This window comes from Chrysochloris asiatica, unplaced genomic scaffold (assembly GCF_000296735.1).
Source record: "Chrysochloris asiatica unplaced genomic scaffold, ChrAsi1.0 scaffold00077, whole genome shotgun sequence".
In the NCBI taxonomy this organism is placed as follows: domain Eukaryota; kingdom Metazoa; phylum Chordata; class Mammalia; order Afrosoricida; family Chrysochloridae; genus Chrysochloris; species Chrysochloris asiatica.
In genome coordinates, this window is record NW_006408595.1 from 10,013,359 (window position 1) to 10,037,921 (window position 24,563).

The following is a 24,563-nucleotide window of genomic DNA, read 5'->3' on the forward strand; positions in this document are numbered from 1 at the left end:
TTTGCTCAGCATACAGGTTGAATAAGTATGGTGAAAGAATACAACCTTGTCACACACCTTTCTTAATTTTAAATGATTCAGTGTTCCCATGTTCTGTTCAAACAACTGCCTCTTGCTCCAGGTACAGATTCCTCAGGATCACAGTTAAATGTTCATTGTGAACTCATACTTTGCAATGTTGTCCATAGCTTGTCATGATCCACACAATCAAAAGCCTTTGCGTAATTAATAAAACACAGGTATACATGTTTCTGATATGCTCTGCTTTCAGCCAAGATCTGTCAGACATCAGCAATGATATCACTTGTTCCATGGCCTTTTCTGAATCTGGCTTGAACTTCTGGAAGTTCCCTTTCAATGTATGCTTGCAGCGGTTTCTGTATTACCATTAGTAAAACTTTACTCACATGGGATATCAAAGAGATTGTCTGATGATTTCCGCAATCCATTGGGTCACCTCTCTTTGGAATGGGCACAAATTCGGATTTCTTCTAATCAGTCAGCCAGATAGTTGTCTTTCAAATTTCTTGGCAGAGATGAGTGAGTGCCTCCTGTGTCAGCTCACATTCTTGAAAGATTTCAATTTTTATTCCATCAATTCCTGGTGACTTGTTCTTTGCCAATTCCTTCTATGCACCTTGGACTTCCTCCTTAAGTATCATTGGCTCTTGATCATATGTTACCTCTTGAAACAGCTGAACATTAACCATTTCCTTTTGGTACAGTGACTCTGTGTATTCCTTTCATCTTCTTTTGATGCTTTCTGCATCATTCAATAATTTGCCCAGAGAATCTTTCAATAATGAAAGTCGAGGTTTGAATTTTTTCTTCCATTCCCCCAGCTTGAGAAATGCTGAGTGTGTTCTTCCTTTTTGGTTTTCTGATTCCAGATCTTTTAACATTTTGTTGTAATATTTGGCTTTATCCTCTAGAGCTGATCTTTGAAATTTTCTGGTCAGCTCGTGTACCTCCTCATTTCTTCCATTTTCTTTAGCATCTCTACGCTAGAGAGCAAGTTTCAGTGTCTCTTCTGATATCCATTTTGACCTTTTCCTTCTTTCTTGTCTTCTCAATGACTTTTTGCTTTCTTCATGTGTGATGTTCTTGATGTCATCCCACAACTCTTCTGGTCTTCAGTCTTTAGTGTTTAATGTATCAAATGTGTTCTTCAGATGATCTCTACATTCAGGTGGGGTATATTCAGAGTCATATTTTGGCTCTCATGGACTTGTTTTCATTGTCTTCAGTTTCAATTTGAATTTGCATATGTGTAATTGTCAGTGCCACAGTCTGCCCCTGGCCTTGTTTTCACTGATGATATGGACATTTTCCATCATCTCTTTCCGCAGATGTAGTCAATTTGATTTCTATGTATTCCATCTGGTGGGTCCATGTGTATAGTCATCTCTTATGCTATCTAAAGAAGGTATTTGAAATGAACAAATCATTGATTTTGTAGAATTCTATCACGCATTCTCCAGCATCATTACCATCACCAAGGCCATATTTTCCAACTACTGATCCTTCCTCTTTGCTTCCAACCTTTGCATTCCAATCACCAGTAGTGATCAATACATCTTGTTGCATGTTTGATTAATTTCAGATTGAAGAAGTTGGTAGAATTCTTCTATTTCATCCTCACTGGCCTTAGTGGTTGGTGCATAAATTTGAATAATAGTGGTATGAACTGCATGGATATTATCCTATCACAGACAGCTTTGTACCTCATGAATGATCTGGATATGTTCTTTTTGACATTAACTGCAACACCATTCCTCTTCAATTTGTCATTTCCAGCATAGTAAACCATTCAAAGTGGCCAATACCAGTCCATTTCAGCTTACTAACGCTTAAAATATCAACATTTATGCGTTCCATTTCATTTTTGACAACTTCCCATTTTCCCAGAGTCATACTTCGTTCATTCCATGTTCCTATATTCAGTGGATGTTTACAGCTGTTTCTCTTCAATTTGAATTGTGCCCCATCAGCAAATGAAGGTCCTGAGGGCATTTTTCCCACAGGCTTTACTCCACTTGCGTTATCACGGTCAACTCTTCTCTCCAGTCACATTTTGAGTGCCTTCCAACCTGAGGATCTCATTTTCTGGCACTATATCTGACAGTGTTTCTCTGCTATTCATACGGTTTTCAGTTACTAAATAATCAGAAGTATTTCATCACTCCTTCTTCCTTCTTCCTAGTCTGTCTTCATCTGGAAGCTTATCTGAAACGTGTCCACCATGGGTGACCCTGCTGGTATTTAAAATACCGGTGGCATAGCTTTCAGAATCACAGCAACTCACAAGCCACCAGACACAGTACAGCAAACTGACAGTTGAGTGGTGGAGTAAAAAGATGGAAGATCCTCAATTAGATGGATAGACATAGTGATTACAACAATGGGCTCATGCATTGCAACACTTATAAAGACAGCTGTGTTTTCTTCTGTTGTATATAGGATCCTTATGAGGTAAATCAACTTGACAGCACCTAACCACAAGAAACCAATAGAAAATATTTACATGTATGTCTGTATGTGTAATATTCATTGCAGAGACAAATACTGTACTGGGAGAACCTCATATTCATTATGAATCCAGTGGTAATAATTCGTCATCATCTAAAAGAATGCACATAGAATTCGGGAGAAATGAATGGCTTCTTACTTTTCAACGATGGCCTAGAATCATGCTTTAACATTTTTATTTTATTTTATATATCTTACCAAGATTTTCTAGTACAGAATTGATTTTGCTTTTTAATTTTCTAATCAGCTTTCTCTTTTCTTGTTGGCAGATTTAAAAAAAAAAAGAAAAAAACACATTCTTTCTTCACTATTTGTTGTTGTTGTTAAGTAGCATCGAGTCAGTTCTGACCCATAGCAACCCTATATAGGGTTTCCAAGGAGCAGCTGGTGAGTTTGAACCACCAACCTCGCAAACAGCTTTACAGGTTGGTGCATTAACCCACAGCGCCACACCAGGACTCCTTCTTCACTATATGTCACTAACATAATCCCATATTATCGAGATAAAAATGATTAACTTGATTATATATGAATTTTTAAATTCAGTACATCAAATAAACCCTAAATACTTTAAGGACAATTAAAAATATTGATGAGAAGTTACTATTCTAATTAAAAATAGCTCATTTAAATAAATAAGAAACAAAAAATGGAAAATGTATCTAAAAAGATAATTTATAGAAGAAGACATATGTAGGGTAAACAAACATATGAAAAAGTGTTCAGTTTCACTAGCAAAGTGTTGCTTTTCATCTATTAAATGGTAAGTGTTTTTAAATCATTATTGTAGAAAGTGGGTAAGTAGACACTAGAAACTGCTAATGAGATTACAAAGTGTCATTTTTCTAAAAGTAATTTAGAACTTTTTAGCAAATGATTTAAAAATGTGCTTAGCCTTTAACCTATTAGTTCCATTTATAGAAACTATAGCACAGAAATCTCACCTAAAGATGCTCATTGCAGTATTATTCATAATATTAAATGAAGGATCAAAAATCAATAAGTAAACCTGGTTAAATTTGAAGTATCATAGTGATAATCTGCTCCACCGTAAAACAATGTACAGAAAAGTATTTATTAGCATGGGCAAACAGTATAATTGTCATATTATGTAAAAATTATACATATCATGAACTAAGTGCATATATATGTATGAGGGCTTAAAAATCAGAGGTACTGATATGGTATGTTGGTATGTGTAAATAGAGCACTCTGAAAATGGAGCCTTAACTCAATTTTAAAGTCTTAGCATGAGTCTAGAATCCACATTGAATCTTAAAAGCTGTCGTTTCTAACAGAAGTTCCCCTAACTTTTATGCTGCCTAAACCTTGATGCTGACCTAACTATACACCTTAAAGGACATATTCTATTTCTCTGAGGTCTGACAGGTACCAGATGTCACAATCTATTCCCAGAGGATCTTTTCCCCTATGGTCAAACAGGTGCAGTATGTGATAGCTTATACCCAAAGATTCTTGATGCACAGAATTACCAATAAATCACTACAATGGATCCCTAGAAACAGACATAATTTTTATAGCAGGTTACCTGAAAAAACTGTCCTGTTACTGTGCTGGGACCTGTAATAAACCAAAGAGCACATACACTTGCAATTATGTGCCCTTAACCAATCATGCCCCCACTTTTAAATATCCTGTTTTTCACTCCCCTAATGGTGTGGCACCGCAGGTTAATGCACTGGACTGCAAGGTCATTTTGAATCACAAGGTAGATGATTCAAGCTCACTAGCTGCTCCTCAGAAACCCTACACAGGGCTCGCTATGATTCGGAACCAATTCCCCAGCACTAACAACAATTGTCTTTCAGCCAATTGTGATTTGTAACTTTTAATTCATGCTCCAACTGTACAAAAATGTTGTCCTTCTCATTGTCTGGCAGAGCAGCCATTTTCACTCAGTGGATGTGGATGTCTTCCTGCACTGGACTCATGACCTCAATAAACCTCTGTTGCTTTTACTTTAAGCTGACTCCATGTTCTTATTCTACAAAACAAACATGCTTAGTATCATAAAATTGACCCATGCCTAGATATACCCAGTGCATACAGAAATAATCCTAGTGATTGATTCCAACCAGGAGTTAGTCTTATTGCTCATTACTTGGTTTTGATTGTTTAGTCCCTGTGCCATACAGGTTGTTACATAATTTGACTAGCACCCAACATATTATATTTGGACCATGATTTTCTTTGATTACATTTTTTTGCATTAGTATTTTTTAATTTTTGCACACTAAAAATCTGTATTTACAGAATTACGTGTCCTGGTGCGGCACTGTATGATAAGCACTCAAATGCTCACCTCAAGGTCGGTGGTTCAAACTTACCAGGTCACTTGGAAACATTATACAGGGTCCCTATGAGTCAGAAACAACTTGATGACACTTAACAACAGTGTGGAAACAATGTTGTTTACATAAATGCATTATTGCTTCTGTTGTTAAGTGCCACGTAGTCAGTTCCAACTCATAGCAAACCTGTACAGGGTTTCTGAAACTGTAAATCTGGTGGAAGTAGAAAGCCTCACCTTTCTCTAGCAGAGCAGATGGTGGGTTCAAACTGCTGACCTTGTGATTTACAGTCCAGTGATTATCTTATAGAGTTACCATGCTCCCATAAATGTTATTACTGGTACAAAAATAAACAGATAAATAAAAAACAGAAGACCTCAGAAATAAAATTTAGCACAATATAAGATGTGACTTATGATAAAGTGAAGTGTATCAATCAGGGGAAAAGTAGTTAAATTAATGACATTGGAATAATGAGTAATCTATCTTAAAAAATGTTTGAGGCTCATTTCTTACCTACACTATAATAAATTTTATATGTGTTCATGAGTTAGGTAGAAAAGAAAACCATAAAAAATATATTAAAAAAAAAAAAATACTGCCTCAGGGTAGGAAAAGCTATTTAACCAGAATCTATAAAGAAGAAATTAATGGCAATGACAACCAAAAAATGCATACACATGCAGACACCCACACACTTGTATAAGAACAAAACTCTGAATCACAATGCTAGTGAAAAGCAGGCTCTGCTCCTCACTAATAACTCGGTTATCTTATTTAACCTCAGAGCCTAAGTCATCTCATCTGTGAAATGCAGAAAATGTGAGTTGTTACCTCAGAAATTTCTGCATTAACTGAGAATAAATGAAATTCTTTTTGCTTAAGAATATTTTTTAAAATGCAATAAATAAAATAAAGTGCTGAGACCAAAGTAAAGAGAAGACGATTATACGAATAAGCACTCTGCTTTACTAATAGCTGAAAACTTGGTGGTTCTAGTACAGCCAGAAATGCCTCAAAAGGCACACTTAGCAATGAAGAAATGGGCTGAATTCAACCATGTTCCATAGAATCCCGTTGACCTGGAGAAGAGAGAGAGAATAGGAAGGGCTGGTTGGTCTGAAGTGTGGCGAGACCTGGGAACTTCTGAGCCCATGGACAAGGACATAGACACAGAGGGCTAGAGCTGAGAGTGAAGTATACAGCTAATATGAAGTGGGGGGAGACGAATGAGAACACCCAAACTTTCAGATAGTACCCATTTGACCTAACCTTGATGGCCTAATAATCAGAACTCAACTAGAGAAACATAAAAAAAAAAAAAAAAAAAAAAAAAGATAAAGGAAACAAGTGTATATTGCTACAATTTGATGAAATTGACCTATACTTAAGGATGTAATAACTCAAAACACCAACCGAGGGGAGGAATCTTCACGTCAAGTTCAATCTTATTTCCTCTGTATACAGGGTAAATGTTGTTGTTGTTGTTAAGTACTGTGGAGTCAGTTCCGACTCATAGTGACCCTGCACAAGGTTTCTGAGGCTGTAAATATTTACAGAAGCAAAACACCTCATGTCTCCCGCGGAACCGCTGGTAGTTTTGAATTGCTGACCTTGAGGTTGGCAGCCTGACTCATAACCACTATGCTACAAAGATAGGGATGGGCAATTTAGGCATTGGCTACCTAAAATGAGGAGGTGATAAAAGCATGAAATGACTGGCTTACAAGTTTTCAAGAGGGAGATTAGTTTAACAGTGTGTGGGGCAAGGCAGAGTCCCCACTAAATCATTTTCATCTTGTCTAGATAGGTCTGGTGAAAAGAGATGGGGATAAGATTCTTATGATTCAATAGTGAGAAATTGTTATCATGACTAATTGCGAATGTCAACTATAAAGGCAGAAGTTTTGGAACAAAAATGAGGGAGTAGTTTATCTTACAGAACAGAAACAGAGGATGCTAGTGCCATCAAGAGAGAAGAGCACAAGCAGAGTGTGGGACCTATCCAGAGAAGCAGCTACACCAGAGATGGAAGTAGAGATGAGGACAAGGAGAGAGGGAGCAGCTGAGGACTCTGGACTCATGGAAGGAGAGGGGCTAGGTGCTGGGGACTAGGAGGCAGACTTGCAGAATGTGACCTTTGGTTGTACTGGACTATTAAACACAAGTTTGGTGGTTCAAATCCAAGAGTAGCTCCTTAGAAACTCTATATAGGGTCGCTAAGAGTTAGATCAACTTGATAGCACTAACAACAACAAGAAGCCATAATTATATAATGAAATCTTAAAAAGGAAAAAGCAATAGAAAAATATCCATTAAAAATGCCTATGTGAGAGAGGAACCAAGATGATGGACTAGGTAGATACGCTACTCAGATCCTCTGCAATAAAGCTGAGATAAACTAAATGAAACACACATAAATGATAATTCTGGAACCCTGAGTTTCAGAGGAAAGGTTAGAGAAGTGGATCGAACATTTACTGGAAGGTGTGGTTCATTGGGGACAGCAAATGAGAGTTGCATAATGGTGAAGGGTCTCCCAGGAATTCAGCATGGTCATTGTGAGCTTTTGCCAGCAGCTTCAGAGACAAGAGTAAAATTTTTTTTTTTTAATTAAGAGGCATGGCAATATTAATTTCTGATAAAATAGACTTTAAGGCAAAACCCAGCATAAGAGACAAAGAAGAACATTATATCATGGTTATGGGTTCAGTTGAAAAAGAGTACAGAACTATAATAAATATCTATGTCCCCAATGAAAGAGTCTCAAAATACATAAATCAAACTCTAGTAGAATTGACTGAAGAAATAGAAAACTCTACAATAATAATAAGGGATTTAATACATCAATTTTGATGGACAAAACTAGAAAGAAACTCAACAAAGTCATAGAAAACTAAACAACATTATCAACCAACTTGACCTCATAGACACATACAGAACATTCAGTTCAATATACATTCTTCACCAGTACATATGGAACATTCCCCAGAATAGATTATATGTTAGGCTACAACGCAAACCTCAATAAATTTCAAAACATCAAAACACTACAAAGAACCTTCTCAGAGCACAATGCTATAAAATTGAAAATCAACAATAGGAAGATCAAGGTAAAAAAATAAAACACATGGGAACTAAATAACACCCTACTTAAAAGTGTTGTTGTTAAATGCTGACAAGTCTGTTCTGACACATAGTGACCCAGTATAGGGTTTCCGAGGAGTGGCTGGTGAGTTAGAACCACTGACCTTGTGGTTCAAACTGTCCAGAGCTTATACTACAATGATACAGAACCAAGAAAATAAAATTTAGAAATACCTTGAATAAAATAAAGATGAAAAGAGAACATACTGAAAGTTTAGGAGACAGCAAAAGCAGTGCACAGATGGCAATTTATAGTAATAACCTGGTGTGGTGCTGTAGGATCAGCACTAGACTGTGAACCACAAGATCAGCAGTTCAGGCCCACCAGATGCTTCTTGGAAACCCTATACAGGGTCTCTACGAGTCGGAACTAACACTACAGCAGTTGGTAGTGGTGGTGGTTCCAATTCATAGCGACCCTGCATAGGGTTCCCAAGGCTGTAATTTTTTACGGGAGCAGAAAGCTTCATCTTTCTCCCACAGAATGGCTGGTAGTTTCAAACTGCTGACCTTCAGGTTAGCTGCCTGACTCATTAACCACTATGCTACCAGAGGTCCTTCTACAGCAATTAACAACAACAAAAAGGAGAACCAAAATGAATACCTTAACTCATCCACATGTCCAACAATTTTTTTTAAATTACAGAAAAGTAAGACTACAATCACCAGAACAAAAGAAATAATAAAGGTTAGAGCAGAAATGCATGAAATAGAAAACAGAAAAACAATAGAATCAACATGGCAAGACGTTGGATTCTTTGAAAAGGATTAATAAAATAAACACATTTTAAAACCAAACAAAAGAAAAGGAGAAGCTGCAAACAACATGAATCAGAAATTATATGGGAAACTTCACAGCAGAACACACAAAAATAAATAATACAATAATAACATAATACTATCAAGAATTGTATTCCAATAAACTTGAAAACTGATATAATTTTAGAAAAACATGACCTAACTAAACTAGCACACAATGAAGACATTGATTAGATAATTGGAAAACTTCCAACAAAAAATAGTAAGGCCCAGATATCTTACTGGTGAATTCTACCAAACATTCAGAGAAGAGCTGGCACTAATTTTACACAAACTATTCCAGAACATACAAAAGGATGGAAAACTCATGAATACATTTTATGAATCAAGCATAACCCTCATACCAAGACCAGGCAACGACATCACTAAAAACTAAATTTATAGTCCAATATCACTCATGAACAAAGATGCAAAAATTCCAGACAAAATCCTAGCCAATGCATTCCAACAACATATCAAAACAATAATACTCATAATCAAGTGGAATTCATACCAGGTATGCAGGGATGGAGTCCTGGTGTGGTGCTGTGGGCTAATGCGTCAGACTGCAAAGCTGTTTGTACTGCAAGGTCAGTGGTTCAAGCTCACAAGCTGCTCCATGGAAACCCTACATAGGGTCGCTATGGGTCAGAAGTGACTCAACGGCACTTAACAACAAAATACAGGGATGGTTCAGTATTAGAAAAACAACCAATGTAATTCACCACATAAATAAAACAAAGGAAAAATAAAATCCACATAACCATATAAATGAGGCAGAAAAGGCGTTTGACAAAATCCAACACCCATTTCTGATTAAAAAAAAAAAAAACACTCAGCAAGATAGGAATAGAAGGAGCATTTCTCAGCAATAAAAGAAGTGTGGCGGTTCTATACGATAAGCACTGGACTATGAACCACAAGATTGGCGATTTGCCCCCATCAGCCATTATGGAAGAGAAATATATGACTTTGGCTTCCACAATGAGTTAAGACCTTGTAAACCCTATACAGGGTGACAATGAGTTGGAACTCACTCAATGGAAGGTAACAGCAATACAAAACCAACAAGCCAACATCAATCTACTTTGAATGTCTTCTCTTTTGAAAGAGATTTCCAAAACAGTTTTATGATATCCATACTTATAAGTAAAAAGAACATTAATTAATCTGTTTTTTTTTTTTTCAAAACATTAGAGAATATTGAAAGTGCCATGGGCTGCCGAAAGAACCAATAGATTCATTTTGGAAGAAGTGCAGCCAGAGTGCTCCTTGGAGGCCAGATGGCCAAACTTTGTCGCTCATACTTCAGACATATTGTTAGAAGGGACCAGTCGCTAGAGATGGATATCATGTTTGGTAAGGTGGCAGGTCAGAGAAACAGAGGAAGACCCCCAATGAGATGGACTAGCCAAGTGGCAGCATTGATGGACTCAAGTGTGGCAACAGTAGTGAGGTTGGACCAGGATCAAGCAGTGTTTTGTTCTGCTGTGCATAATGTCACTATGAGTTGATAACAACTCAAAGGTGCTGAACAACAACAAAGCTTCTAAAAGACATAGAAACTTCAGAATAAAGATTAATGATCTTTTCTTTTTAACCTAGCTATGAAATAAAATGAATACATATATCCCCCAAATAGCAACTGGTGGGTTTGAACTGCTGACCCTGTGGTTAGCATTCAAGTGCTTATTCTATACTACCATACCAGGACTCCAAGTAGGCCCATGTAAAATGAATGGCAGTATCTCATCTCTATATGTGAGGACACAGACTCATAAAAGTAGGTTTTTAAAAGGAATTATAAATCTAAACTGGAGATCAAAAACTTTAGGCTTTGGTTTTTTGTTCTTGTTTTTAATGTTTTATTGTGAATTATGTGCTAGTTTACATGGGAGAACATTAGTTTTACATTCATCCTATCATATATTGTTTCATTGCTATGGTTACAATCCCCTCCATGCATCATTAACCAACCAAAGGGTATACCCTGCAAGCCTGCCCCCGCAGTCATCAGCACACAGCACCTCTCCCTCTCTGGGTCTAAAGTCCCCAGCCACTCCATCTCTCCTCCATCGTCTCTGCCTCCATCTCAGGCATCACTGCTTCTCTGGGTCCCACTCTCCATTCTGCTCCCTTGATAGTCCCAGGGACCTCTGCTCCTAGACTGCAAAATCAATCACTACCCTCCTTTAGCTACAAAATATCTTCCTTTACATTTCCAACCCTCACAATCAGTCCTGATAACAATTATTCACTATTGTATCACAAGAGATCTATTTGCATTTCCTTTCATCAGCCCTGCCTACACAGATTGGATACTAACTCGGTGGAGATTCTACCTTCCTCCATGCCCTCTGGATCTAGGTTACCTATTGAAAGCTTGTAAGCCAGTCACTTCTTGCCTTTGTAGCCCCCTCACCCCATATTTTGGGTAGTCAATGTCCAAGTGGCCCATCCCTGTCTACTCTGTGTATGGAGGGGTGGGAATGATCCTCGCTGTAAAGATTTGTTCCCTCTTTTGAGCTACTGCATCCATAGGTATAGGTCAAATTCATCAAATTGTATCAGATTACTCTTTTTTTCCTCTTCTTTCTTCTTCTAGTTGAACTATGATCATCCAGTCATTGAAGCCAGGTCAAGTGGGTATTATCTGCAAGTGTGGGGGTTCTTATGTATATGCCCTCTCTTCTTATCAGCTAGATGCTTCACTCTCCATTCTAGTCCTCTGTGGCTCTCACTGACTCTGAGCCCAAGAGAACCCAGGTAGGCTCTGTTTTGAGCAAATACAAAAAAGTAGCTGCCAAGAAAGTCTGTATTCATGCTTAGAAAATTGCTTATTTTTCCTAACATTCATAATACAATATTCTCTTAAGCAAAAACTAAATAAGTGAGGTTCTCAAAAAAGGAGAAGCTTTAATGATGCCACATTGAATATCAAGGTATCGTCTACAAAAAGAAAAAGAAGAAAGAATGAAAAACGAAACAACCAAATGTCTCTGTCGAAAGCATTTCTATTTTGTAGGAATTGATAGGCTTGATGGATTTGTTCTTTGTAAGAAACAAACAAACAAAAACTTTTGGGATAATAGCTGTAAAAACATCCATTTATGAGCGGCTTCTGCATGAAGAATGATATTGTGGTGGCTGTATGCCAACTCAGAGAGCTTGTATAGGGTTTCTGAAGTTGTAAACCTTTATGGGAGCGGAAAGCCTCACCTTTCTCCCATAGAGTAGCTGGTAGATTCAAACTGCTGACCTTGTGGTTAACTGCCCAACTTGTAACCCACTACACTACCAGGGCTCCGTGACGCATGCTATTCAATTTTAAATCATTTAATCATAATAAGATTAGGACTTAAAAGTAAATCAAGTAGAGCTACTTGTCCTTAAAATTTGGACATGTCAACATCTTCAAGTAGTGATGAAAGAGAAATAATAAAGTCACAGTGCTGTTTGAAACAAAAGAAAATAATTAAAATGGCATTCTCAAAATTTCCATTCACACATAAAGAAATATTTATATAATTCTTGAAATCATCAGAAATATTTTTTTAATTCCAGAAAGAAAAAGGAAAAAAAACACCCTAAGGAGCAAGCTGATTACTATCAGCTACATGAACCAATTATTTCTAACTATTCACCTTTAATCTACCACCATGAAGCTGATTCCCACCCATAGTGATGCTCTAGGGCAGAGCAGAACTGCTCCGGAATATTTCCAAAGCTGTAAATCCTTACAGAAGTAGACTGCCTCATCTTTCTCCCACAGAGTAGCTGGTGGATTCAAACTGCAGTTAGCAGCCAATGCTTAACCTACTGTGCTACCATGATGCCTCAATTTACCTTTACTGACATTTTTTAAAAAGCTCCATGGTGACAAAAAGTTAAGCTCTTAGCTTCTGCCCAAAAGGTTGGTGATTCAAATCTACACAGAGATTCTGGGAGAGACCTGGCTATCTGCTTCCATGAAGACTACAGTGAAGAAAACCCTACGGGGAGTTGTACTCTGTCGCATTGGATCACTAAGAGTCAAAAACAACTCAGCGGCACCCAATAGCAAGAAACGTTTAAAAATAAATGAAATGGCAACAGATCAATGGTGGTGGTGGTGGTGATGTGCCATGGAGTTGGCCCCGATTCCTAGCAACCCTGCTCAGGGTTTCCAAGGCTGTAAATCTTTACGGGAGCAAAAAGCCTCATCTTTCTCCCACGGAACAGCTGATAGTTTTGAACTGCTGACCATGAGATTAGCAACCCGAATCGTAACCACTACACTACCAGAGGCATGGAAACCATGAAAGCATTCAAAGAACAACAAGTATATCCTAAAACCCAGAAGGTTACTCAAACAGGTACAATATATAGGTAGATGTGAAGAGCTACAAGACCCATCCATGCAGCTAAAAGGTCTTGCAATGGTCTAAGAAATTTGGAGTCTGATAATTAGACCTGGTTAAAACAGTCTGGAGACCTAGAAATATCTCTGGGTCTCTGCAACTCTGTCTAATGAAGTAATCCACTATGTGTCATATATGCGTTGATCAGTTTAAGAGTTACAGCAGCGGTAGCCAATTGATTCATCCCATGATTTTGCAGAAAGAGTAGAATGCTGACAGGAAAGAAAAGAATGCCTTGCTTATTCAGCAAGAGGTTTCTGCTCCGTGAAATAACCGCTATATATTAAAATGTACTTTTTCCCATTACTTCACCTGTATGGAAATTGGGTACATACAAGAAATATGAGAAATCCCATTTGCTTGCTGAGTCTTAACTTTAATTCAATTTCTTCAATCAGCATCTCACCACAGCTTTAAATCCTTGTCATACAGTAATGATATAGGTATGCATAACAACATTAGAATATATATTGCAACTTTCATAATAATGAAGATTACACTAAAATATGCATTAAACATGCATTTTGTTAGAGATAAGTAATGATATAAAAACAAACTTTTAGAAAATAAAAATCTAAGCTTTTTAAATTATGCAGAACTTGGGGTTTGAGGATTTAATTTATAAACCCTGTTATAGTTAATGTTATTTATTAAATAAAGTGCAATCAAAAAGTAAAGACTGGAGTAGCTTTTATGCCAGTCTGTTAATTTTATCCATAATAAACAAAGTCCTCTTTTAGTTCAGAACCATTAAGCCAAGCAAATATTGCAAGCAAGTTTAATTTTTACTTACTAAATGTCAAGAAAGAGAAATGGCTTAATACATGACAAGTACTCACAAATATGAACATCCATTTTATCAACCTCATACATAAATATATCCTTACTCACCAAGAATGTACAATAATTAATGCTAGGAGAGTAGGGGGAAATCTCACTTATTTTACTTCAAGTTTATTAATGCAGAAGATGATGGCAAACTACAAGACAGTTTTGTATTTATTTGTAAAGCTGTTGTCACAAATTATTTTCACGTAAACTATCTGCAAAGCATTTAAAGTTAGAAGAATACACAATATTTGTATATCAGGAAAAGTCCTACTAAAAACTGTTTAAAAGTCAGTTTATATGTCTAAAGCCCAAGGATTATTTCAAGTAAGGGGACATCTTATAAACTATAGAATACAGATAAGGTAACTCCCCAAATCTACACCAAGCGAAACAAAAAGATACTATTTGTCCTGCAGAAATGGTAGTTTTGCAAATATGACGATGCAACAGAGTCCTTTTTGAAATTTGGCAGAAAGTTCTGATTTATTTTTACTGACAAATATTCCTTTGCTTTCATAGAGTCTTTACTTTTCATATCCAGCATTCTTATTCAAATGAATAAATAAACCAATGTCATAGAATTATTTCTTTATTCACTATTCTTTCCATTTCAAAACGTAATAGTCAGAAAAAAAGCAGTGATGAAACAACTTTTTTGTTCTACCTGAAGTGTCTTAATTTTTTCAGACAGACATGAAGGGCCATATATGGTTGTCTTGCTTTTAGGGATGCTGATGATGACAAAGCATACATTGAAATAGCTGAAGAGCCTACAGTCAACTTACACTGTACTCACATGAAGCTTGTTATTTAATTTTTAACATTAACCTCCACTTAAGGAAAGGGGCTCTGGTAGCGTAGTGGCTATGAGTCGGGCTGCTAACCTCAAGGTCAGCAGTTCGATACTACCAGCTGTTCCACGGGAGAAAGATGAGGCTTTCTGCTCCCCTAAAGACTTACAGCCTTGGAAACACTACACGGGGTCGCTATGAGTCAGAACCAACTCCACGGCACATAACCACCACCACCTCCACCACTTAAGAAACAGGGGAGCAAAGTGGTTCAATAGAATAAGCACTGGAGTATGAACCACAAAGTCCTCAGTTCGAGCCCACTAGTTGCTCCATGGGAGAAAGATATGGCTTTCTGATCCCACAAAGATTTACAGCCTGTGAAAACCATAAACAAGGTCACTTTGAGTTGAAACAGACTTAATGACAACAACAACAGCATTTGAACCAATTTGAACACTGTTTTAAACCAATATCTCAGATTATGAGACCACATGAGCCTTTGCTCAGAGAGTATCAAGTCACCATTAAAGAGATTCAAACTAAGTTTCATTTAGTTTGAAGCTGTGCTTCAGTGTCAAGCTTTTACTGAAGCCCCTTCCAATTTCAAGATGCCATTATTGTCTATCCTTCCTGTTTCTGTCTTACTCTTAGCTCACTTCACATACTCCAGAATCTAGAACGTTTCCATTAATCTCGTAAGTCCAAACCAACAGATTTGTGTGATTAGGTTTCTAGTTCAACACTGTGACTGAGATGTTGCTATATAGCTCATTACAGGTGTCTTTATTTTCTAACAGCTGAACTTCTAGCTCTTTCAAGGAAGTGAATGCCAGTTAGCAAAAGGTTCATGCTACAGCCAATGACATTTCAGGATAGATTAGGGATCATGCATCAATAAAGCCACTTGAACATTCTCCAGACTCCATTGCCTTATCCTGATTAAAGCTTCATGGTACTATTTGTGATTTTTGGTGCACTTTTGATGATCTATCTTTTTTTTAATCTTTTATTTATTTCTTCATCTAATAAATATTTCCTTAGCATCTAAATGTTTAGGAGAGTGTAATAGATCAAGAGGAGTTTACAAGTATAGTTCATAATCACTTGATAGAAAAAACCCCAGAAACCTTAAAATTCAATTAAAATTTTTGGTCAACTACATAAAATTTTATATGTAGGGGGCTTCAAACAGTCTTTGGAAAAATGAAATTTAAAAGATTATTTAGTTATTTAGTTACATTAAGTTTTTGAAGCTCATATATTTACATAAATGGGAAAAAGAATTACAAAGTGATCCTTGGGTGTTAATAGTAGTTGTCTTTAGATTCCAGGGTTATGGGCAGTGATACTGGTAAATGTTTCAATAATTGTCTCTCTGGGGGGCAGGGAGTGGGATCTGTAAATGAATGTCTTGTTTGATGGCATTTGCAGATTTCCATGGTCTAAACAGTTACACTATGACCTGTTTTAAGATACCAAAGTAATGTCAACCAGGTCACAAATTCCTGAGAATTTACCAATCAACCCTTTAAGTCCGCTCCAGTCAGATCCAGCCTACCACTGATTAGCTAAGCAGCATTTTGTTCATTATACATTCCTTATTTTCAAAATGTTTTTTATTGATAATCATTTCATAAATTAATGGAGGCACTCACTCATCTATGTCAAGAAATACAGAAGACAGCTAGCTGCCTGACTGAACAACTGAAAGAGATCCATATCTTTGCCAACATTCCAAAGAGAGGTGACGAAACAGAATGCAGAAATCTCAAATAATGTCATTAAAAAAAGAATTTCAGCAGTAAAATAGTAAAATTTTACTGAAGATCATTCAGAAACAATTGCAGCAGTACATGGGCTGGGAACTGCCTTAAATTCAAGCTCAGCTCACAAAAAGACATGGAACAAAGGCTATCATGGTTGATGTCAGATGGATCTTGGCTGAAAGCACAAAATACCAGAAAGATGTTTATGTGACATCAGGATTGGAGGAAGATTCATTAACAACTGATGTGAAGATGATACAATCTTGTTTGCTGGAAGGAAAGAGGACTTGGGATACTGATGAAAATCAAATACTACAGCTTTCAGTATGAATGCCACCTCAATATAAAGAAACAAAAATTCTCAACACAGAACCAGTAAATAGCATCATGATAAATGGAGAAAAGGTTGAAGTTGTCAAAGATTTCATTTTGCTTCGATCCACAATCAGCACTCATGGAAGCACCAATCAAGAAATTAAACAAAATATTGCATTAGGCAAGTCTGCTGCCAAAGGTCTCTTTAAAGTGTTAGAGAACTAAGATATACCAAGGCAGGGTATTTTTGATCATCTCATATGCATTGGAAAGTTGGACAATGAATGTAGAAGAGCACAGAAGAATCAGTGCATTTGAATTATGGTATTTGTGGAGAATATTTAAACTATAGTAGACTGCCAGAAAAAAAAAAAAAATCTGTCTTAAAAGAAGTACAGTCAGAGTGCTTCTTAGAAGGGAGGATGGTAACACTTTGTCTCTAGGACTTTGAACATATTGTCAGGGAAGACCAGTCTCTGGAGAAAGAAATCATGTTTATTAAAATAGAGGGTCAGTAAAAAGAGGAAGACTCCTGAAAAGATGGATTGATATAGTGGCAACAACAACAACGGGCTCAAACATAACAACAATTGTGAGGCTGGCCTGGCAAAGGAGTGAGTTCTGACTCACAGCAACTCGGAATATGGTTTCTGAGTCTAAATCTTTATGGGAGCAAAAGGCCTCATATATCTTCCACATTGCAACTGGTGACTTTGAACTGCTTTATAGTTAGCAGTCCGTGTTTACAGCATAACCAGTGTACCTTTAATACTCTACATTCACTAAAAATTTTATAATCCAGTTCATTTCATTCTGTTAAAATGTCTCAGCCTATTTTCATGTTCATAATTGTTAATTATGTTGCTGTTATGTGCCATTGAATCAGTAGCAACTCATAGTGACCTTATGCACAACAATGCAAAACGCTGCCCAGTTCTGCAGTGACCTCATAATCCTTGCTACATTTGAGTCCATTGCTGCTGTCACTGTACCAATCCATCTAGATGGGGGTCTTCCTCTTTTTATTCATCATTCCATTTTACCAAACACGATATCCTTCTACAGGGACTGGTCCCGCCTGACAATACGTCCAAAGTATGAGAGACGACGTCTGACCATACTGTCTTCCAAGGAGCATTCTGGCTGTACTTCTTCCAACATAGATTGATTTGTTCTTTTGGCAATCCATGGCACTTTTAATATTCTCCTCCAACACGGTAACTTAAAAGCATCAATTCTTCTACGGTCTTCCTTATTCACAGTCCAACGTTCACATGCAGATGAAGTTATTGAAAATACCATGGCTTGAGTCAGGCACACCTTAGTCCTCAAACTGACAGCTTTTCAACACTTTAAAGAGGTCTTGCTTGACTGCTACTTCCATGAGTGTTCATGGTTGATCCGAGGAAAATGAAGTCTTTGACAACTTCAATCTTTTCTGCATTTATTTGGATCTTGTTTATTGGTCCAATGATGACGATTTTTGTTTTCTTTACATTGAGGTGTAACCCATACCAAAAACTGTGGTCTTTGATCTTCATCAGTAAGTATTTTAAGTCCTCTTCACTTTCAGCAAGCAAGGTTGTAACATCAGCATATCGGAGGTTGTTAATGAGTCTTCCTCTAATCCTGATACCACATTTTTCTTCATACAATGCAGCTTTTTGGATTACGTGCCCTGTGTATAGATTGAATAGTGTTGCTATTGTTGTTAAGTGCCATCGTGCTGGTTCTGACTCATAGCAACCCAGTACATAGTTTCCAAAGAGTGGCTGGTGAGTTTGAACTGCCGATCTTGAGGTTCAAACAATCTTTCAGTCCAGTGCTCATCCTACAGCACCACACCAGGACTCCAGTAGTCCAGTGCTTATATTACAGTGCCACACCAGGACTCCGCAATCACTAATAATCATATTTAAAAAGAAGTTACATCAAAGATAACTAAGACACATATACCACATAAAGATACATTTATATAGAGAACTTGCAGATCCCGTTTGCATGTGTTTGTAATCAGAGGAGGGGCACCACAGGCTATGAATGTTTAGAGCCCTCAGATGCCTTAATCTTGTCCTGATTATAACTGAGAGTACTGATGATAAAATCAACTAGTGCATGCTCTGCCCTCAGCACAGAGCCAGGCCTATGTAAAAGTTTTAATAATGGTTAGTTTACTAAGGAAATGAAAGTGCCTCACAAATATAAATTACTTTCTATATTAAAAAAGTATATATGTTGTTGTTGTTGTTGTTGTCAGGTGCCATTGAGTTGGTTCCAACTTATATAGACCTTATGTACAACCAAACAAGACACTGCCAGGTCCTACGCCAAACTCACAATTGTTCTTTTTGAAGCCATTTCGTACTTCGTACTTCATAGGAAACAGCAAAACACTTGAAAAAGGTCTAGATATGTCTATTAGATCATTAAATGTGTTCGGTGGTAGCAGTGGTGTTGTGCCGTGGAAACGGTTCCAACTCATAGTGACCGTATATAGGGCGTCCAAGACTGTAAATCTTAATCGGAACAGAAAGTCTCATCTTTCTTCCATGGAAAAGCTGGTACTCAGGTTAGCCGACTCACTCATAATCACTATGCTACCAGAGGTCCTTAAATGCGTTTAAAGTGCTAAAGTTTTTAATTATTTTAATTTGCATAAGGTAGGACATGTGCAGGTTATAAGAAGATTGTACTGGTTAAACAAGTGTGTTTGTGCTGGTCAAACAGTGACCTTCAGAGATGGCTATAGAGGGTAAGAGACATAGTGAATTGCTGATGATCAAGTTCCAATAGGAGCATATGGATTATCCAACACTGGTTAGCCCAGAGACGAGATGTGTAAGAGAGAGTGTGATAGTGGCCATCACATAGGGAAGGGGATATCATTGGGTAAAGATTGGTCAAAGACCCGTGGCGCTATAAATGGGTCCGTGAGAGATAGTTACAGCAAAGAAAAATCTAGTGTCAACAATTGCCTAACAATTAAAGAACAAGTTGTAATTGAGTCAGTTCAGACTCATGGGGACCCTATGTGTGACAGAGTAAAAACTGCATTTCATAGGGTTTTCAGCAGTAGATAGTTTGGAAGTAGATCATCAGTCTGTTCTTTCAAAGTACCTCTGATTAGATTCAAACTTCTATTCTTTAGAAGCCAAACATGCTAATAGTTTGTATCACCCAGGGGCTCCAACAATTAAAGATATGTAGATCATGACATATGCTATGGATAACATTGCCAAGAGTGGGTATTCTAGAATATTTAATGGTGCTCATGAGTAACATGTACAGATTAAGAGACAGTTATTAAAATACAACAAGAGGATAGTCAATAGTTTAAAACCAGGAAAGGTATTTGCCAGGGTTGTATCTTTTCACCCTACTTACTCAATCTACATGCCAAGCAAATAATCCCAGAAACTGTATTATATGAAGAAGAACGTAACATTAGGATTGGAGGAAGACTCATTAACAAACTGCAGTATACAGATGATACAACCTTGCTTACTAAAAGCTAAGAGACTTAAAATATTTACTGATGAAGATCAAAGACTATAGTTTTCAGTATGGATTGCATCTCAAGGTAAAGGAAACAAAAATCCTCATGAATGGACTAATAAATAACATCATGATAATGGAGAAAATAATTGAAGTTGTCAAGCTTCATTCTGCTAAGACATAATGATCAACATTCATGGTATTTTCAATCACTTCATATGCATATGGAAGTTGGACAACGAATAAGAAAGACCATAAAAGAATCGATGCATCTGAAGCATGGTATTGGAAAAGAATATTAAAAGCACCTTTGACTGCCAGAAGAACAAACAGATCTGTGTTGGGAAAAGTAGAGCAAGAATGCTCCTTAGAAGCCAGGATAGCCAGACTTCATTTCTCATACTTTGGACATATTACCAGGAAGGAACAGTCCCTGGAGAAGGACATCATGCTTGGAAATATTAAGTGTCAATGAAAAAGAGGAAGACCCCCCACCCACCCACCTCTCACCAAAAGGAGATGGATTGACACAGTGACAGCAGCAATGGGCTCAAATATAAAAACAACTGTGAGAATGAGGCAGAACTGGGAAGTGATTCTTTCTGTTGTGCATGGGATCCCTATGAGTTGGAAGAGACTTAATGGCACCTAACAGCAATAAATCTTTACAGAAGTAGACTGTCACACCTTTCTCTCATGGAGTTGAATTCAAACTGTCAAAAAAAAAATTCACCACTAGAGCTTTGATTAGGCTTTCGATTGTGTGGATCATGACAAGCTATGGACAGCGTTGAGAAGTATGAGTATTACAGAACACTTAATTGTGCTCATGAGGAATCTGTACCTGGACCAAGAAGCAGTTGTTCAAACAGAGCATGAGAACACTGAATGTTTTAAAATTGGGAAAGGTGTGCGACAAGGTTGTGTTCTTTCACCATACTTATTCAACCTGTATGCTGAGCAAATAATACAAGAAGCTGTGTTCTGTGAAGAAAAACGTGGCGTCAGGATTGGAGGAAGACTCATTAACAACCTGCGATATGCAGATGATACAACCTGCTTGCTAAAAGTGAAAAGGACTTGAAACATTTACTGATGAAGATCAAGGAACACAGCCTTCGGTATGGATTGCATCTCATTGTCAAAAAAACAAAAATCCTCACCACTGGACCAATAAACAACATTCTTATCAACGGAGAAGAAATTGAAGTTGTCAAGGTCTTCATTCTTCTTGGATCAACTATCAACATTTGTGGAAGCAGCAGTCAAGAGATCAGATGACGTATTACATTAGGCAAATCTGCTGCACAGGAACTTTTTAAAGTGTTGAAGAGCAAAAATGTCACCTTAAGGACTAAGGTGTACCTGACCCAAGCCATGGTATTTTCAATAACCTCATATGGATGCAAAAACTGGACAGTGAATAAGGAAGATCATAGAAGAATTGATGCCTTTGAATTGTGGTGTTGGAGGAGAATACTAAAAGTGCCGTGGACTGCCAAAAGAACCAATAGATCTGTTTTGGAAGAGGTGCAGCCAGAGTGCTCCCTGGAGGCCAGGATGGCTAAACTTCGTCTCTCATACTTTGGACATATTGTCAGGAGGAAACAGTCGCTGCAGAAGGAGGTCATGCTGGGTAAGATTGAGGGTCAGAGAAAAAGAAGAAGACCCCCAACGAGATGGATCGGCCAGGTGGCATCATTGAAGTGTGGCCGTGGTGGTGAGGTTGGCCCAGGATCAGACATTGTTTCGTTCTGCTGTACATGAGGTCACTATGAGTCAGTTCCGACTTGATGGCACCTGATAGAGCTTCTTTATCCCTATTTTACAGATGAGGAAATTGAGGCACAGAGAGAATATGTGATTCCCCTAAGGCCCCTGTACAGTAAGTGGTGATGCAAACATTCAAAATATGAACATGAAGAAATTTACTTGGTCAGAATTTGTTAATCTTTCAAAAGGCATCATTTTAAGTTATTGGGTATTAGTTATTAACAATCAATATATAGGTCAAGTGTCATGAATGAATTTCCTCTCCTGCCTCGCACTTCATCCCCCCATTCCCACCAGCTCTGAGAATCAAGCTTCTACATATGAAAGAAGCAGGAAAATACTAGACAGCATTTTCATGGTAATGAAATGAAAACACTACATTCAAGGTACAGCTGTAACTGTTGCAGTCTAAGAGGCACATTGAAAAAGAAGTTATCTGTCAGTGATTAAAATTATAAGACTATTAAGCTCTAAAACCAGGCAATTTCCTAAGGAAATAGAAGATAGTATTTTTGTGGAAATGTGTTCACAAATTAAGAACTATAGTTGACTTTAACATTGAGAAAGATATCTCTTGAAGAATTTAGTAATTAATCAATTTGTTTTTGGAATTGTGACTTCTGTGTGCGCTTAGAAACCTGAAAAGTAGCAGCTGCTTCCGCTTTTAAACAGATCTCAATTACTTGAGTTTGTGATTTTGCATAATGTAGCAAAGTCATTCTCACTGTTTTAAACCAATCTTGCATATATCCTATCTTGCCTTTGTTTACTTATCTTTAATGTATTCATTTAACCATATCTAATGAAAACACAAGAAACTCCATCAGCTGCACTTACCTGTGATCTAAGTGGTGAATGGATAGAATAACTCCTGAATTTAAATGGGTCTGCTTTAGGGTCACCAAAATGGTAAATTCATGTTTATTTCTCAGCTTTTGAAAAAACTGTTCAGCTGTAGCAGTGGATGCTTTAATACTTCTGGGAGTATCTAAAAAAGAAATAAACACAGACTAAGAACAAACTAGAATTCAGTTTTTAAAAGCAACATTTACATGCAATGTCTTTCAAAAAGTATTTTCAAGTAACAATTAATAAACACCAACTTTCAAATTCTACTAATAAATTATTGCAGCAAGATCTTATGCTGCATATAACACTGTACAATAAAATCACTGACTTACTGAGTTTATCATGTATTTCAGGAATCTTTTTTCAAAACTGTTACCTTTGAGACAAGAGTCAAATAATCTTACTTGAAAAATTTCACTCCCATGTTTTCTATATACACATTCCCTATATGCTAGATGCCACAGCCAGATCTGTGTCAACAATGCACAAAAAGACAGACTTCCGAAGATGGAACTTTAAAAGCCACACCAGAGCCATTAAGTTTTTCCAACACCTCATGACAGAAAACTGGATTTAAATCTATATGCCACCTTTTACACTGGTGTCTTTAGCCAGAAGGCTTGCTATAAATATATTTTTTTTTCAAAGATCACTGAAATTAGTCACTCTCAGCCGTCTGTGCAGTGGAAGAAACAGTAAGATCAAATTATCTCATTGTATTTGTTGAAAGAAATACACAGAACTTAATTTTCATTCTCATCTTCTCAGGTTTAGAGAAGTCTAGTGAAGGAATGTTTGCATGAGGAGAAACTTTTACCCTGTATTTCCACATTACTTAGTCTTACAGTCCAAACCAGGGCACAGGGGACATGTAAAAAAAAAGTCAATGGAAATGGAAATGTCTGAATTTAGAGGACAAAAATAACTAATTGTTCAAATCAACTGTAAACTAAAGCTTTCACATTCACAGTGTTTTCAAAGAACTGAGGGACTCCATAAATTTTAGTGTGTGATCAAATCATCCTCTTCTTTTCTATACTTTGTTGTTGTTGTTAAGTGCTATGGAGTCAGTTCTGACTCATAGCGACTCTATATAGGGTTATCAAAGAGCAGTTGGTGGGTTTGAATCACCAACCTGGGGTTAGTAGTCCAGTTCTATCATCAGGATGATAGGTAAATGGATTCCTGGCATAGTGCTGTAGGATAAGCACTGGACTGCTAACCACAAGGTCATCAGTTCAAACCCACCAGCTGCTCCTTGAAAACTCTATACAGGGTTTCTGTAAGTCAGAACAACAACAGAAGCAGCGGTCCAGGTAAGTAGTTCTCAATGGGAACTACTAGCATTTGGAGAGGAACTGTCCCATGCATTACAGGACATTTAGCACCCTGGAGTCCTTGCCCAGTAAATGTCACCCATTCCCAGTCACTGTGACAACTACAAGCATCCCACACATTTCCAAACATTCCTGAAGGAATGCTATAGCAGAAAATTGGTGGAGGATCACACCCTTGGTGAAACAGAGATTGCAGGATGAATTCAATCTCCCCACC

The 24,563-nt window shown here is 37.3% G+C and overlaps 1 protein-coding gene across 3 annotated transcripts in view; it reads right to left on the reverse strand.

Annotated features, from left to right (window-relative positions):
- NELL2 (NEL-like 2 (chicken)) overlaps positions 1 to 24,563 on the reverse strand; it is a 646,329-nt gene that overhangs the window by 497,122 nt on the left and 124,644 nt on the right. For all 3 annotated transcript variants that reach the window (XM_006865319.1, XM_006865320.1, XM_006865318.1), the window contains one exon: positions 22,998 to 23,148. In XM_006865319.1, the coding sequence (XP_006865381.1) occupies positions 22,998 to 23,148 (151 nt within the window). The remainder of the gene's footprint in view (positions 1 to 22,997; positions 23,149 to 24,563) is intronic.